This window comes from Sphaeramia orbicularis, chromosome 19 (assembly GCF_902148855.1).
Source record: "Sphaeramia orbicularis chromosome 19, fSphaOr1.1, whole genome shotgun sequence".
Lineage (NCBI taxonomy): Eukaryota > Metazoa > Chordata > Actinopteri > Kurtiformes > Apogonidae > Sphaeramia > Sphaeramia orbicularis.
The window spans coordinates 37231393-37249869 of NC_043975.1; the positions used below are offsets into that span (position 1 = coordinate 37231393).

Genomic DNA, 18477 nt, shown 5'->3' on the forward strand with positions numbered 1-18477 from the left:
ACTCTTCTTCCCTCACAGTCTCTAACACGAAGCATATTTTCATAAGACTCATCAAACTGAAATGTACAGTTTTCTTTGTGTAGTTGTGATTGGTATGGCAGTTGGCAAGAATGAAAGTGCAAGTCAGAATTTGTAATTGTGATAATCTATTTGGAGAATGCATCTCATCTTAATTCAAAAGCTTCTTCAATGTGTTTTTTCAAGTTCAAATTCCATAGAAAGATCACACCTTTGTTGTATTACTCACTTGATTCCCCACGTTACTTGTTTGTGTGTTTTGTGTTATTATAAAGATTTCTTTATTATCTTGTTTTCCATTGCTCTCCTCATTCCTGCTTCCTCTGTCTTTCCTCTGTATTGCACATGTCATTTGCCATCGTAGAGGTCTTTTATTAATCCTCCCCTCACACCATTTTCCCACCCAGTTATCTTCATGTAGGCCTCCTTCCGCTTTATCACACTCTCCCTGAACCAGGCCCGCCTCAATTCATCAAAGTATCCATATCGTCTTAGCCGATATCAATCCACCCCAAGCTCTTTGTCCCCTTTTCCCTCCATTTTTGTGTCCTTCATTTTCTCTCTTTACAGCCATCACTCCTTTTCACTATCCTATCCTATCCCCCTTTTTTTGGCTGGCCATTCTCTACTCTCTCCATTCTTTCATCTCTGCCCTGCTAGCACTAATGAGCGTTGCCATGGCCCGATCGATACAGGATGGAGTGTTTGTTCTCTGTGCTGAGAGGAAAATGAATGTGGCTGCCATGCATCATTCCCTCCTGTCTGTGAGAGGGTGTGCATGTGCGTCATCAGCGTTTGGCGTTAGCATGTGTGTGCTTGTTTATGACTATCCATGCCCTCATTTGAGTGGTCTTAGTACCTTAATAGAGACACAAAGGGTAGTGAGCAGTTTACACATCTAGAAGCCTGCTGAGATGCGGTGTCATATAGAAGATTAATGATTTATTGGTAAATAAAAACAGTTGGAGATTGGTTTGATCCCCTATAGGAAAGAGGGATCTTTGACAGGCCTAATAATACTTCGAAGTAGCACTGAGCACTACATTAAATATACACAGGGCATTGGAAGATGATCTGCATAGGAATGACTGCTGCAAATATTGAACACATGGCAACAAAACCTTTATTTACTGACAATGTGAAACTTATTTTGGTACTTTGGTTTTCTTTCTATTTCTTATGGCTCTCTTCATCTTGGGTTGTTTGTAGAATTAGTTGCTAGCCTAGAAGTTTGTGTAACTTTACTTCGTTTTTGTGGCATCTTCATATGTTTTTTTGCTTACTGCTGAAAACGTATTCAGAAACAGCTATGTGGTATATCATCATTCATGTATAAAGATGCATTTTGTCGATAGCAGTCAGACTTACTTTAAATCCGTGCCACATGACTTTGCACTTGCATTTTAAGAATAAAATTTTATCAGAATTGTCATTGAGCTTGAATTGTACTTGAATGTATAATTGTACTGTACTGGAAAAAAAGAGAAAATTTAATAAAAATTAAGTTCAAAAAAGAATTGTCATTGAGCTATGATGTATTCTTGTACTCTGTTTCAGTTCCTTGAAGGTGCCACCATTGAGGTTGACCAGATCCACACTCACATGCGCCCCCTCCTAATGATGCTTGGCGACTACCGCAGCCTGACACTCAACGTGGTGAACCGTCTAACCTCTGTTACACGTCTTTTCCCGAACTCCTTCAATGACAAGTTCTGTGACCAGATGATGGTAAGAGACTTACTGTCGTGTTTACTTTGCTGAGAGACCACCTCTGAACTTATGATGGCACAGCATTCAGTTTAGATATTTACTGTGGCAATATTGGTGATATGGTTTTGGTTATATCAGTTTTTAAGCTTTTGTCAGTATTCTACTGATTACACTAAGAATACAAATTTTCAAGTAAGAACAAAAATCTAATTTAGGAAAGACTAAATTACATTGCTACATTAAGAAATATGAGGTGCACAGTCTGTTGTAATGTAGTACTATTGTCTGTAAACATGTTTTTACCTTTAATTGTTGCTATAATTATTATGTTATTGCTATCATTTGTTATCTGAATATCTATCTGAATACTTCTTTGTCTCTTTGTCAGCAACACCTGAGGAAGTGGATGGAGGTGGTTGTGATAACGCACAAAGGTGGCCAGCGCAGTGATGGCAGTGTGAGTATGGGTGCTTCAGACAAACATGCACCATACAGTAGATACTTGAGAAATCTACCTTTTTATCGTTCGTGACATGCTGGTGTGTTGTGTCCCTCACCAACCCTCTACAAAACAGTTATTTCCTGTTGGAAGAGGTCAGGTCGGCTGTCATCTGACATCTTTTTTTGACATCCTTTTTTTTTTTCCTGTTGGTTGGTTCCGGTCACACCTAACAGTGCTCACTGAAGGGACTGAAATGGCCTCTTATACACACAAAGCCATAGTCACATGTAGTCAACACCTCCACAATGTGGTCTCCTCCCCAGTGAGTTGTGAGTGGCCACATTACAATCAATGATTAATTAGGCGCCAGGCAGGCGGTGGTGGGCCCAGCGCTGCGTCTCCTCATTATCTTCCCGACAGATAACCTTGTAAAAGCTGAGAAAAGGTGAGAGTGAGAGAGGAAAAAAACAGCTGCCTCCTGCTTATAGAAATAAAGCCTATTTTCCCTTCCTTCTCTTTATGAGTTCATCCCTCTCCATCTCAAACTGTTGTATTTAATTAGATGCAAATTGGCTCTTTGTCTTTCCCTCCCTCCTGCTTGTGCTCTTTGTGCCTGTTGACAGCACTGCAGGCTCTGACTATAAAGACAGGGTCATAGGGTCAATTAGCAAAGCCTGATAAAGACAAAACGTGGACAAAGAAGCAGGACAGAGGAGGATGGCCTGAGACATGACAGCATAAAAGAAGGTTTAGAAAGAGAGAGAAAATACACTGTAGTAACTGGCCGTAAGAATTAAGGAACATCTCTGAAATGGGAAAAGAAATGTATTTTTCCAATAGGCTGAAGAGGTGGTACTGAATTAAATTTCTGTCTGGATTTGTGACTTAATACCTGTCATGAAGTTGTTTGAAAGACTGTTTTGCTGTAGATTCTGTGGTGTTTGCGTAATATTCTAGTTTGCGCACTGCCCAGCACTGAGAAAAGCTGTTACTGAGATCACTCTAAAATTTCTGCTCTCTGCCCATTCATTTCACCCTAACTTATCTGCTCCCCTCCCATACGGAACAGAGACAGACCACCACACAGCCACACAAAAATACACACATAATGCTCTGCTGACTCTGATCATTGTCTCCCGTTCTGGTTCTGGTACAGCCTGCGTTGGAGGGCGTTGAGGTGAGATGTGACCTGGTGTTGCGCCCTCTGTTGGTGATTCTGTCAGTGATTTTAAACTTAATTGAACCAATGTCGTGGTGGTGAATTGAACTAATGTTGTTGTGGTAGTGGTGCTGTTGGAGTCGCCCCGTTTTTCTGTGTCCTTGTGTCTGTGGTCGTCTTAAGGAAAGTTCCTGTCATCTCAGCCTCACTCTAACCCCACATTTTGACTGTTTATATGTCCAGTTCTCTATTTTTCTTACTGAAATCTGCACCCCCCCCCCCCCCCCAAGAAATAGATAATGCAAGTTAAATTAAAGATAGTAATGCATACTGTTATTTCTTCTTTGTATCCTATATGTTGTGTAGGTGTGGTGGGATGTTTTATACCCACTGACTGAGTAAACTGAAAGCTCTTTTGACTAAGATTCATCCTTGTCTTTCTACAGTGGCTGTCCCTCAAGACTGTCAAAAAATTATGCCCGTGTACAGTACCGTTTCCTGTTCAAGAATTTCATCTGCTTCCTTCTTCCATCCACTCTCTTTCTCCTAGGAGATGAAGATTTGCTCTGCCATCATTAACCTTTTCCACCTGATCCCTGCTGCACCTCAGACCCTGGTCAAACCTCTTTTGGAAGTGGTCATGAAGACTGAAAGAGCTATGCTCATAGAGGTGGGACACGGCCTTCATTATCCAGACTCAGTTGTAGAAATGCTATTTAAAGCTTTAAATGAATATAGAAATGCAGTCCATGTAGGCTGCAGGAGTATTCATAACTGAACATTTTGGCGGAAGCATAAGTTTTTACAAATGTAAACACTTGTTCAGTGAGGTTTTTTTCTTGTTATGTAGACTGATCTGACCAGATTTATGCTGTGAACAACTTTAAAGACTGAAAAAAGTGGATAATATATGTATTTACAATAAACTCTTAAAAACTTTCTTGATGATCAGTCTTGCATATATATATATATTTTTTTTTTTTTTTAAATCCTTTTTTGTTAATTTCTTATCATTGTGGTACCAGCACTGTAAACTCTTGTGTTTTCCTCAGACTATTGTAAGAAAGTCATCTTTGAATTTATATGAAAAAATCTCATCTGTTCTCTGCTTATTCACATCATTCTGCCTCCCCTTACCATCTGTACTACCATTTTCCTCTTGCTACAGGCTGGAAGTCCATTCAGGGAGCCTCTAATCAAGTTCCTGACACGTCACCCATCTCAGACGGTTGAGCTGTTCATGATGGAGGCTACACTGAACGATCCCCAGTGGAGCCGAATGTTCATGGTCAGACACTGGGAGCTCAGTTCCCGCACTCTTTTTATAGGCACATTTGACATTAAGATATCATTTAGTGTTTTTTGCTACAGTGGTAATAGGTGTGATATGATAAGTGTCTGGAGGCTTAGTAGCTTTGTTAATGCCAAATTAAGTGGAGTATTTAAAGGAGCACAATAACATGTCCTTAAATTTTTCTTTATATTTGCACCAATGGATTTACCAATGGTATATTGTTTCTCTGTACTTAACGAATGTGTTTATATCTTTTCAAACAGAGTTTTCTGAAACACAAAGATGCCAAGCCACTAAGAGATGTGCTGGCCTCCAATCCCAATCGCTTTGTCCCTCTGCTGGTTCCTGCTGGCACTGCAGCCACAGTCCGACCTGGATCTCCTTCTACAACCACAGCTAGACTCGACCTGCAGTTTCAAGCAATCAAGGTATACACATGTTTATTTCAGCTCTGGAAGCCTCATCCCTATATGCATTTTCTTCAGTTGTTTTCATTATTTAACCCTTGCTTATCCTGTTTTTTCAGATCATCAGCATTATAGTAAAGAATGATGAGGGCTGGCTGGCAGGGCAACACTCCTTGGTGAGCCAGCTCAGACGAGTCTGGGTTAGTGAGGCCTTCCAGGAGAGACATCGCAAAGACAATATGGCTGCCACTAACTGGAAGGAGCCCAAGCTGCTGGCCTACTGCCTGCTAAGCTACTGCAAGTATGTACACTGGTTCAACCTCTAATGGAATAAGAGTTGAAGAACTTACTTTTATGTCATGAAATTGAATATAAAATTTGGTTTGGGAACTGCTGAAACACAGACACTGGGGTCATATGTCCCCTGATTTTTCCTCAAATTTTACAATGGTACCAGTGTGATCCTCTGACTTGATGACTTCTGCCTTTAACTATGTGCCTTTCTGTAGTGCTCTGTACAACTTTACTTCACTCAATGCCATTTGTCAACTATGATCCTTTTTCTCAACAAGAAAATGCAACTTGTATTTGTAAGGGTAGAGACTGCGATCTGGTAGGATCGGCGATTCTACCAGTAGAGACTCCGATCGTAGTCTCTACCAGTAGAGACTCCGATCGTAGTCTCTACCAGTAGAAACTCCGATCAGAGTCTCTACTGGTAGAAACTCCGATCCTGCCAGTAGAAGGGTTAGGGGTTAGGGTTAGGGTTCGGGTTCGGATTGGAGTTTCTACCAGTAGAGACTCTGATCGGAGTTTCTACTGGTAGAATCGCCGATCCTACCAGATCGCAGTCTCTACCCTGACATATACAAATGCATGATATTTATGTTTATGAACATAATTTAATGAACCCCCCACTTAAGCCTGTAATTTGTAGCCCAATGTTGACCCAAGATTAACAAAAAGACAAATTTTTTGTATATTATCGTTGCAGGGTGAACTGGTCCATCTTAGCTCAACTTAAGGTGGTGGATGGTGTCAGCTATGACTTGTCAGGTCACCAGTGGCAGGATTTAGAATCAAGTGCTATGTACTAGGCCTGTAACGATACACAAAATTTTCAGTTTGGTACGTTTCCTGTTTTGAAAGCCACGGTTCGGTTTTTTTTGGTTCGGTATGGGAAGAAAGAAAACCCCTCAAAATGTCTTTAATGCATTTATGAATTTTTGTTATTTGTTTGCAGTTATATACCTGGGGGTGCTTGAGAACTACTGTAGGTTATAGGCGGCAAACAACGTCTGTCTTATTAACGTCTCTTTGACCGGGACCCGTAGTGATCCCAAACGGGACTGTAATGATGGTGGAGGGCCTTCAATCTCTTCCTTCCAGATTGACATCATATTTGTCATTTTTTTTTAACCTTATAACAGCTGCTATTTCATATTTCGGGTCAATGTGCGCTCCTTCAATATGCCCGTGTAGAACTTGCGCGGATTAAAAGTTCCGTATCGAACGTCGTTTGTTTCTTTTTCTCAACATACCGTGTCGTTTCTGTACAGCTGTGTACCGAACTGAACAGGTGTGTGCCGAAACGGTTTGGTTTGGTATGTGTACTGTTACAGGCCTACTATGTACTGTGTGCTTTTCTGAGTTTTTGTGCACTAAAGCTTATCTGTTAGCTCAAAATTCAGCATTATTATTAGTTTCCATGGTAAAATCATACAGTAGCTTGTATTTTCTTTGCTTATTGTGACATCAAATCACTAAACAGCTCCAGGAATAGGGAAGGAGAAATTCGTGACCTTTTTGAATTTTCATGTATGTTCACCATTTTATCAGTGCTAGAAATGCAGCTGTAGTAAGGCACTTATTATTCTTATTACCTCCGCCAAGGAGGTTATGTTTTTGCCAGGGTTTGTTTGTTTGTTTGTTTGTCTGTCTGTTTGTTTGTTTGTCTGTCCGTTAGTGTGCAACATAACTCAAAAAGTTATGGACAGATTTGGATGAAATTTTCAGGGTTTGTTGGAAATGGGATAAGGAAGAAATGATTACATTTTGGTGGTGATCGGGGGTGGGGGGGCCCACGGGGGGGGGGGGGGGCACTGATCGTTACTGTGCAACATAACTCAAAAAGTTATGGACAGATTTGGATGAAATTTTCAGGGTTTGTTGGAAATGGGATAAGGAAGAAATGATTAAATTTTGGTGGTGATCGGGGGTGAGGGGGGGCCCATGGGGGGGCACTGATCGTTAGTGTGCAACATAACTCAAAAAGTTATGGACAGATTTGGATGAAATTTTCAGGGTTTGTTGGAAATGGGATAAGGAAGAAATGATTACATTTTGGTGGTGATCGGGGGTGGGGGGGGCCCACGGGGGGGGGGGCACTGATCGTTACTGTGCAACATAACTCAAAAAGTTATGGACAGATTTGGATGAAATTTTCAGGGTTTGTTGGAAATGGGATAAGGAAGAAATGATTAAATTTTGGTGGTGATCGGGGGTGAGGGGGGGCCCATGGGGGGGCACTGATCGTTAGTGTGCAACATAACTCAAAAAGTTATGGACAGATTTGGGTTAAATTTTCAGGGTTTGTTGGAAGTGGGATAAGGAAGAAATGGTTAAATTTTGGTGGTGATCGGGGGTGGGCCCACGGGGGGGGGGCCACTGATCAGCCTTGGCGGAGGTCTGCGCTCTCCGAGTGCTTCTAGTTCATATTTTAACACGATACAAATTATGTCCAGCTACACAAAGCATGAAAAGTGTGCAGTTACAACAGAAGTACAGCAAGTGATTGCTATTAATTAGATGTGCACTTTCTCAGTTGGTTGCATTTGTCTTAAGTTGCAAGGTTTGTGAACTTTGCAAATCTGACTTTCACTTCTTCTTCTGGCTGAACTGGGTTTGACAGTGTTTTTGGTCAGTCAGCCTCTCTTCTTTTAACTGGGAAATTGAGCTGAACTGAACCAAATCCCATTCATATTCAACATTATTTGATTTTTCTGTTTCCATCAACATTCGTACTAGACATTTTTCTTTCTACCTGTGTACTGAACTGATTGATGCTGTCCCTCAACAGGCGAAACTACTCAGAGATCGAGTTGCTGTTTCAGCTCCTCAGAGCCTTTACGGGTCGCTTCTTATGCAACATGACTTTCCTTAAGGAGTATATGGAGGAAGACATCCCCAGAAACTACTCCATCGCTCAGAAACGGGCCCTGTTCTTCCGCTTTGTTGAGTTCAATGACCCTCACTTCAATGATGAGCTCAAAGCTAAGGTATGTAGTCAAGCAGACAGAGCAGAGAAATCTATATACAACTGTATACCACGAGATGGAATTTTCTGACTTATATTGTCTTAGCCAAGTTATAGAGTTGACTTTCACATGGTAGTTGGTTACCTGCCAAATCTGGAGAAAGAATGAATGTTGTTACACTCTACACAGGCAGAATTTACTACTGTTTGGCTGGAGGTAGGTGTTCAGTACTGTCAGCAAAGCTTTTATTCAGCTTGTAATTTAAAAAAAAAAAAAAAAAATCTGATCACAGTTAAAGACATTTAAATGCCAAAAACAAACCAAGGGAATTCCAGTTTTCAGGAATTCCATCAAGGAAGTGATGGATTTATGACTAAATTTTATTTTCTATTAAAATCTTCCTAATGTATTTGAATCTTAAAAATCAAATGTGTGCAGTGTGACAAAATGAACAAAATGACAACAAACAAAATGAAAGCTTTCAAGTTAAAGATCAGGTAATTTTTTGACTAAAAAGTGGCAAGGCAAGGCAGATTTATTTGTATAGCACAATTCATACACAGGGCAATTCAGCACTTTACAAAAATGGAAAAGAGACAGATTAAAAACACACAATTATAATTAAAACATAAATAATAATCAATTAAAACAAAGTAAAAGAGAAGAGTGCAGATAGAACCCTTTCAGTTGTTATATGCACAGTTAAACAGAGCCGTTTTCAGCCTGGACTTAAACATTGTCAGAGTAGAGGTCTGTCTCACGTCATCAGGAAGACTGTTCCAGAGTTTAGCTGCATAGAACTGAAACGCAGCTTCACCGTGTTTAGTCCTGACTCTGGGCACCAGCGAAAGACCAGTCCCTGAGGTTCTCAGGGTCCGAGATGGTTCATATGGAACCAACATGTCACAGATGTACTTTGGTGCTAGACCATGGAGAGACTTATAAACAAGCAGAGCTGTTTTAAAGTCTATTCTCTGAGCGACAGGAAGCCAGTGCAGAGATCTGAGCACAGGACTGATATGGTCGTACTTCCTGGTTCTAGTCAGGACTCGAGCAGCAGCATGCTGGATGTACTGTAGCTGTCTGACAGCTCGTTTAGAGAGTCCAGTGAGAAGGCCGTGCAAATGTAAAACTGTTTTGTAGATTTAGACTGAGCAGAACATCAGTTCTGTAAGCATGAAAAAATACTTAGATGAGCTTTTTGTCCATGTGAGTCGGTCATAAACTGAATAATGCATTATATATCATGCTGTGCTCATGTCACAGTCTTGGAGCTTAACCTCAAATTACTCATTTTGCCTCGTCAGTGTGGGAAATGCAGGCATTTAGGGACCTGATCTATGTGACTTTTATGGTTGGTGTGTTTTGTACCAGAAGTTCTTTGATAGAGTCAGGAAGGTCATTTTGTCTGGTTGTAGACCCTTAGAGGCTCACAGATGAATGCCTTTGTCCTCTCTACCTGACCTGCTGCTGCAAGCATTACAATCATTTGGCTGCTTTTTAATTAAGCTCACTCTCCCGCATGCATGCACTTATGCATTCACACATAGGCAATGCACACCTACACACGCATTTTGCACAGCTGTAACAGGCACACAACCTGGCACAGAGGAGCAACAGCACTGCTGCTGAGTACAAACGGGTCAGTGGGGAAGGCCTGCTCTGGCGCACAATCGCATATAACCAAACGGCTGTGTAGCAAATGCACACAACTACACTTAGACAAGATACTTGCAGCTGTAGAAAGAGCATCAAACCCAAGGACTTTCACTTGTGTTTATGATGCCGCTCACTTCACAGTGCCCTTTTTGATCATGTTTGATTTCATTCAGTGGTATATGGAGTGAAAGGAGAGGTGAGAGAAAAATACAGGCCATAGAGATAAGTATTCTCTCTGTGTTGTGTCTTTCACAGACAGAACACTGCTTTTGAAAGTTAAAACACTGCAGAGTTTAGTCTATTCTCTTTGCTAGTAATGGAGTATCACTACCACCTTCTATGCCCGAACAGAATTTTTCCCATATTGTTGTTTTTTTCCTTAATTATCCTCCTCTTGTGTGCAGCAGATGCTAGCTGGGCTTGTGAGGCAGGGAGACAGGCAGACAGAGAGATACATGTTGGTGTGTGTTTTTTTTTTTTTTTGCTGCATACGTATGGTAATGTTTTTAATGTATTAGTCATGAGCAAAGGAGTTAGTGTGGGAAATACCTTTGCTTGGGGCTGAATGATTGCCTTTAGCTTGTAGAGTAAGCATAACATCTTAGGTGTGTGTGTTTTAAATGTTCCCATTTTCCTGGGTGTTAGCATCTGAGTTTGTAATGAAACATCACAGGGTGCTTGGAGGATATTTCACTTTTCACTTTCAAGATACACATGAGAGAGATGGAGGAGGAGAGAGACAGTATGTGAAAGCAGCAATGAATCATCTGTGATGGCACAGACTGACCTCATGCTGCTCCTGTATTGCTTCTTTTGTTTTATCCAAACAGTTCTTTCAAAAACCACTTTTCTGGTGCTTTTTTTTCACAAGCATTTGACTATTCATGAAATAGGTTTCAAACAGACAAACAAGAGCATGAAATTTATGAAGCACAGCGCGTCTGCTTCCCATTCTTCTTGAGTTTTTTGTTCCCAACATGACTTACAGTGTAGCAGAATGTTCAGAATGTATCTACATGCTGCGCTAGTATCATTTCCTCAGAGGTGGTTGAAATCAAACTGCTGTGTTAAGTTGAAACAACAAAAACACATTTCATACCCAACTCATATTCCTCTCCCGGTGTGCATATGTGAATAAACCTTCTCTGCATGAAACCAACATTTTTTGCATTCCATGCTGAAAATGATTTATTTGCATTTTTATTTGTTTTAAGCTTATGGTGAATAACAACATAGTGCATGAATGCTTAATTATGCAGTCCTTGATAGTTTGCTGTCATCTTTGGACAAAAATTCCCTAATTACCTTTCAGCATATTGTAATTCAAGTGGTCTGAGTGGAAATTAGAATTGCAGCTATTTCTGACAATTGTAGATAATCTACTCCAGGATGCAAACTTTGGTTAATCAAAAGTGTTGTAAGATGATTGGTAGCAGTAATGACTGACTGACAAGATTTCCTCAGACACGACTCAACTACTGTACGCCGTGATGTTACAAGCTTGAGGCACCTGAGGGTTCTATTTATTAGCCAAAATTAACACAATAGGGTAAATTAGGGCTGGGTAATATGACATGGAAATATATTTATTATGATTATGTTTGTCTAGTCATTGCCTATCAGTAGTGCTTTAAGTAAATGTTAACCTTAAACAAATAATGTGTATTGTTTTGTCTTCAGTTAGTGCAAGTAAAATCAGTTCAAATTAAAATTCTAAGTCTCTGTAACACCGAAAAAAATCACAATTAAATTTTTTGACTGTAGGTTTAATAAAATCTGTCTTATGTGACACTGCCTGAATGAAGATACTCCGCTACACTACACCCATGACTAAACCTGTAACACACTTAATCATTCAGGACTTCATGTGGCTACTTCACTGAAGTGTATGACTGCATCACACATGTTCAAAGTGCTGTGTACTACGTGGTTGGCAAACACACTAATGACACTGCAACTCACACACTCACACACCTGCCGTTGGTTAAAAAGGTATGGAAATGGGATTGAGGATAATTAAGAGAGAGCAAGATCTAGGCCACTTGCCCGAAGTATTATGTGTGCATGTGCATGCACTGACACAGTGGAGTACATCATCTAATGGTATTATGGAAATACTCCATGGTTTTGTTGTGACTGAAGCTGAATATGGTTAATACATTTTCTTGGTGTCTTCAGCTTGGCTTATGCATTTCTTTGCACATGCGTGAGTGTAGCAATCGTGCATGTATGTGCAGAACGTGCATGAATAATGTGCTAATGGAAGAGCAGGAACATATGCTGCCACAGCTCGTTCTTTACTGTCGTCCCCAGTGATGGATTGAATAGGGGAGTTCATTAGCAAATTGTCGCTTCTTTAACAAATGCAGTCGTTAGCTGTATTGTGGTTGGGTTATTCTATACTTTACTACCTAATCAAGACTTTGCCCTCGTTTGCAGATCTCTACAGTCCCTGAAGGTTTCAGCATGTTAATAAAAAGAATTTGAAACCCCTGTCATCATTTGATTTTCTTTCTCTTATGCTCACATGTCAATTAAGAGAATTTGTTCCAGGTTTAGATGAGGTAGTTCTTTCATCGTTTTCAGTATTATGCCATTTGCTGCTTTTGTGTCTTCATTTTTTGTTAATGAGATGCTGCTAAGGCTCATGTCTGTCATTATGCCTCTACTTTTTCCTACCACTCTTTATTGAAGCTAAGTCTTTACCCCGTTATTATCAATCTATGCAGAACACAGGTGCCTCTAATTTACTAGATAATACCATTTCATCACTTAGTTTTATGACTTAAAGAGCTGCAAGTATGCAGGTTCTTTTATACAGCTTTTGAAAGACCACACTGGTGAATACACTGATTAGTTCCTCCTTTTACTTGAAAGTAGTATCAGTCATCCATTGTAGTCTTGAATCCTAGAGGTTAAGGTCACATGTCCTCTGATCACTGTTTCATGCCTTCTTATTGGGTGAAATAATTTAAGCTTGTGTTTTTAATGGTTCTCAGGTGCTGCAGCACATCCTGAACCCTGCCTTCCTGTACAGCTTTGAGAAAGGGGAAGGTGAACAGCTGCTTGGACCCCCTAACCCTGAAGGGGACAATCCTGAAAGCATCACAAGTGTCTTCATCACGAAGGTAAACACTCACACAAACGCTTGGAGACATTCTTTTGCCTCCTATCAACATCTTTTCTTCCCCTCTCAGATACTTGCTTCACATCCTTTCTTTGTTTTGTTCATTACTCAACAGCTTTGTCTCTCCATCTGTCTCTTTGATTTCATTACCTGCCGCATTTCCTCTCATAATGTCTTATCAGTCCGGCATCTCTTCACGCTGTCAGTTATCGTCAGCTGCATTGCACTCAGCGTGATGCTTTTTCTCTCGGAGCCTCCACATACTACTTGATCACTTAATTGTTGTCATTCAGTCTTTCTCTTCTTCCGTGTCTGTCCCTTCCATCTGTCTATCTTTTTTTTTTCTCTCTCTCCCACATTACACCACGTTTTAGCCCGGGCCATAATTTGTGATGTAAATGTCATGGTGTGACCATGCTAAAGGTCAGGATGTTTGTTTGTGCTGTGGCAGATCTCATCACTGACTAACACCGGTCCTAATGGCTGCTAATGGCTCCTCTATGGTCTGGTTAAAACTCATTTCCTCACTTACCTCCATCTTTCTGGTGGCTCTCTTTTCCATTCCTTTTTTCTCCCATTTTCTCAACTTCAGATAACAGTAGTTATTTTGAACAGGGTCTATTTGTAAAAGGAGTGACGTATGTTTAAAGTGTACTATGCTGTGATATTGTACTAAGCAGCTCCTATAGACTGTGCTACAAGTAGTAAGTGCTGTGTTCTTTTGTCCTTGCATCAACTAATTCTCCCATTCCTATTTAAGGTTCTTGACCCAGAGAAGCAGGCTGATCTGTTGGACTCTCTGCGAATCTGCCTGCTGCAGTTCTCCACCCTGCTGGTAGAACATGCACCACATCATATTCACGACAACAACAAGTCACGCAACAGCAAGCTGCGGCGCCTCATGACTTTTGCCTGGCCGTGCCTACTGCCCAAAGCCTGCGTGGACCCTGCCTGCAAATACAGCGGACACCTTCTCCTGGCCCATATCATTGCAAAGTTTGCCATTCACAAGAAGATTGTCCTGCAGGTGTGGAGGAAATATTAGTTTTATTCCTGTACTGTGTCTGAAGTCTTCATTTTCAGATTATTAAAATAAATTGTCATGTTCTTACAGGTGTTCCATAGCTTGCTGAAAGCCCATACCATGGAGGCCAGGGCCATTGTGCGCCAGGCCATGGCTATCCTGACCCCAGCTGTGCCTGCCCGTATGGAAGATGGCCACCAGATGTTGACCCACTGGACCCGCAAAATCATTGTGGAGGAAGGGCACACTGTACCGCAGCTGGTCCACATACTCCACCTCATCGTGCAACATTTCAGGGTGAGATGACACAAAAGAGCACTCACACATGCAAGCACATGCATTAAAGGTGGCAGTGCACTTCCCTCTGTCAGCTAATCACCATCTATCAACTCCCACTGACATCCAGTCTCGTCTCTATGATCAGATTTTGCTGTATTTTACCTCCTATTGTGTTCATCAGTTTTTGATGATTATCCTTACCATATTTGTGAAACAAAGCTCGATACTGTTTCAATAAAAAAAAATTTAAATTCCACGTCATTACCATAATTATTGGAATCTTTAAATTTAAACGATGTTAAAAAAAAAGGTAGTTGTGGCTTTTTGCGAATGAAATGTGCATGTTCAGGTAGGCTTTTTTTTTTTTTTTTTAATTCATCCATGAGACCCAAACCTATTTGTATTCACTGTTGTCAGATATATTTTTGCATTATTGTACAAAATATAGAAAAATAGACCAGATAATACTCAAAGAACAGCTTAACACAAAACATGCTAAAGGACTATAACCATCAGATCCAGGGAAAGTCATTATTATGCTTTTCCATTTGATTTTTATATTAATTTGGCTTAGTTAATTCCAAAATAGCTTAGCTGATGCCATCATAAGGAATTCTCTGTTTCTTAAACTTTGTATATTTTATGCTTATCGAACAACATTGCTGCCACAAGAAATGGTACAACTCCCTCTCTTGTGAACATGGACAGCCATTTGTTGCTATTACCAGCTTAGTTTCGTTGTGGCAACTCTCTAGCAGCTATTTTTACTGATTGTGTCAGTTAAGTCTAGATTATATCACATATCTCAACCAGTAATAATAGAAAAGAAGCAACATTATTTAAAGTTGTATGTTGTGGGAGTGTTTAATATTAATAAGCTGAACTTGAGTTTGATATTGACAGCTACTACAGTGCAGTGCTATGTCCTGCTACCTCCTAGTCAAACACTGGGTCATTGATATTGGCCGGTAGAGTTAATGCCATCCACTTGCTGCATGTACTCATCTTTGTGGCGTTGTATTTTCAGACACATCCTTCACAAAATGATCCACCCGGTCAAAGAGTGTCCACCTAAGAGTCAGTGGCCTTTATGTTCGCCTTCCTCCATAAACTTGAGAGATTTTTTCTGCCCTCTCACTCCTTCAAGCTGATGTTTGCTGTCTTGCCAGTATGAGAGCGACAGTCTCTTAGCAGAACACTGACATTTTCCTCAGCTCCCCTCTCTATCTCACTGACAGGCTGCTCTCACTGGGCCAGATGACTAATCTAATGTAATCACATCAGCATAATTACACTGGGGAGGAGATAATGACAGACAGATGAGAGACTTTGTGTGTGTGTGTGTTTGATAAAGAAATAGAAAGATTGTGTGCGTGTTTGTCTGTGTGCACATGTGATGGACAGGGCTTAGCCACTCTGTCATTAAGGAGCTGTGAAGTCCTGCTCTATCAACTATAATTACCCTCAAAGTGAGAAGGTTTAATATTCTTTGACACTGGCAACAGCCCTCAGATAGACATCTCATCTCTTGCTCTTTTGTCTGCGTGTGTCTGAGTGTTTGAGAGTCCCAGTTCAGTTTACGATGAAACTAAGTGACTCTTGAAGAGCGCTTGAGAGTTTGAATGCTCAAGGCTAAGTGTGTGTCGTCATGTCCTTGAGACTAAGTGGGACTACGACTTTAGAGTTTGCCTTTTTTAATTCAGTACCTCAAAGTGATTGTAGAACTCATTTAACTGAACTGACGTATTATCACCTTAAAAATTAGAACAGTGTATCAGCAGAATAAAGTCTCAGTAAATTAATTAAGCTAATTTTGATTTCTATCACAACGATACACATGGTAGAGGCTAGCAAGATCAATACCAGTAAGTTATTAATCACTTAATTCATTTGATGATAGACCCACAAATTGGTTGTGTTTACTGTGATGCAGAATGGAATTATTTGTAACCCTGCAGTCTTGAAAAGCGGATCACTTTTGTCTGTGTCTCTCATATATCTAGTTTATGCCCAGCTCTGAGGTTTGAGTTGTCTGCTGTCATGCTCTAAAATCGAAGAATGCCTAAAGCAGATCCCAGGCCATAATGACATTTTGACATTTGAGTTGCCCCTTTACTGCTGTGTCATCTGTTTTGTTCGTTGCTCTTGTGAACTACCTCTTAATATTTCAAACTCTGCTGTTGGCATTGTATGTGCTCCAGGACATGAAAATTCAATAAAGTCCTGCTGTGTTGTTGGTGTATTGAACACCGAATTTTTAAGCATTGTGAGCAAATTTTTGAGTTTGTTGTACACCTATCTACCCTACTTCACTGTTTTACAATATAGCCATATAACACAGTCACTTTAAATGATTGCATAAATTCCTTTGTTCTGCCCTTTCCCTCCAGGTGTACTACCCTGTCCGACACCATCTAGTGCAGCACATGATCAGTGCAATGCAGCGCCTGGGCTTTACCCCCAGTGTAACCATCGAGCAAAGGAAACTAGCCGTTGATCTAGCTGAAGTGGTCATTAAGTGGGAGTTACAGCGGATCAAAGACCAACAGGTTTGCTCATGGATTGTCTTAAATACATGCAAATTATCAACTGTGCCATCAAATCATGTCCTAATATAAACTTTGGATACACAAATTCTAATATCTCATAATCTGCAGTCTAATGTGTTCCTTAAAATGTTCACCCTTTCCTTTCCCTTCTGCGCCTTTTCTTTGCTACAACAGCCAGAGTCTGAGGTTGACATAGGGGCTGGTGGAGAAGGAACCAGTGGTGCTGTTGGTGTGAAAAGAGGGCTGTCAGTGGAAGCCACAGCAGCCGGACAGGACGTCAAAAGGTTCCGTACAGCCACTGGAGCAGCCTCTACGGTAAACTCAGTCGAGTCAATGGCTCCTATCGACAGTTTGAGATGCTTTGGTCAGCAGTAAAACGTAACCTCTGCGAGTATTATACTGCGCTATTTATTGAACTGAAGTCTGCTTTTAGATGTGGTTTCATTAAAGTAGTTCATTTCTAAAACAGAAAAATAATGTTTTTGAAGTCTTTTTATCATCATCTTTTATTTATTTAAACCCTTGGAAAACATGTTACATGTATAACATAAAATAAAATGAACAAACAAAACATGACACATGGAAAAAAACAATACATCCTTATAACTGCAGAAGTTACCACAGTTGTACAGTGCTAAACTAATGGAAAAAAATAACTTACATGAAATAGCTGTAATAGGAAAAAAGTAAAAACTGTTAAAATAAGGACAATTGAAATCAATAAAATTAACAATTGAACCTTGAAATTATCCCAGTGGTATCAATGTGGATAGTGTAATGGAGTGTTGATTCAAGGATGTGGATCATAGTTACTAAAAGCAGTCCTTTCTAATTCATTATCACTCTGTAGCTCCAGTAAAGTGAGCCAGGACTGTGAGCAGGTACAATGGTTATGGTTACCAGTAATCCAGCAGAGTAGGTCAGAGGTATGCAGGCAGCCCAAGTGAAATTGTTTTTATAATAAATAAAGATGTCCCTTCGTGTTGAGGGGGTCCACAAGTCAGTTTTCTAGTATAGCAGGCAATGGTGTGTACCCTACCATCACCTCTGATAAATCTTGAAGCTGAGTGATATATTGCATCTAATAGTTGAAGGGTTGAAAGGGCTGCTTGCAGGTAAATGCCATCCCCATAGTCTGTAACAGATGGGAAAAGCACCTCAGCAGTCCTTTTTTCTGATTGATAAAGGAAAAGATGATTTGTTTTTAAAGAGAAAAACTAGTTTAGGTTTGAACTTGGACAGTAATGAGTCAATATGAACATTAATTAAGTTTGTTGCCAACCCAAATACCAAGACATTTATTAAGTCCTTTTTTTTTAGAGAATTTTAATTAAAACCCAATGCAGCCAAATTTCACTAATATTAACACAGATGATTATAATTGTTTATGTCATTGATTCTTGATTTTGCCAACATAACTAATATGAACAGTTTTTTTGACAGATTCTCTCTTTCTATGCATACAGTGTCTTATTGTTAGTAAAGTGTCTTGGATTACAGATTTTGGATAGATTAAGTGTTTATATTGTATAAGCAATGGCTTTAATACTTA

General features: G+C 40.1%; 1 protein-coding gene across 4 annotated transcripts in view; it reads left to right on the forward strand.

The window, feature by feature from the left end:
- trrap (transformation/transcription domain-associated protein) overlaps positions 1-18477 on the forward strand; it is an 86205-nt gene that overhangs the window by 18136 nt on the left and 49592 nt on the right. For 2 of the 4 annotated variants that reach the window (XM_030163383.1, XM_030163385.1), the window contains 13 exons: positions 1576-1746; positions 2117-2185; positions 3327-3347; positions 3880-3999; positions 4498-4617; positions 4887-5051; positions 5150-5331; positions 8110-8308; positions 12946-13074; positions 13834-14100; positions 14188-14394; positions 16767-16925; positions 17100-17240. In XM_030163383.1, coding sequence (XP_030019243.1) covers positions 1576-1746; positions 2117-2185; positions 3327-3347; positions 3880-3999; positions 4498-4617; positions 4887-5051; positions 5150-5331; positions 8110-8308; positions 12946-13074; positions 13834-14100; positions 14188-14394; positions 16767-16925; positions 17100-17240 — 1950 coding nt within the window. The remainder of the gene's footprint in view (positions 1-1575; positions 1747-2116; positions 2186-3326; positions 3348-3879; positions 4000-4497; positions 4618-4886; positions 5052-5149; positions 5332-8109; positions 8309-12945; positions 13075-13833; positions 14101-14187; positions 14395-16766; positions 16926-17099; positions 17241-18477) is intronic. The other 2 variants (XM_030163384.1, XM_030163386.1) reach the window with 1 other exon arrangement.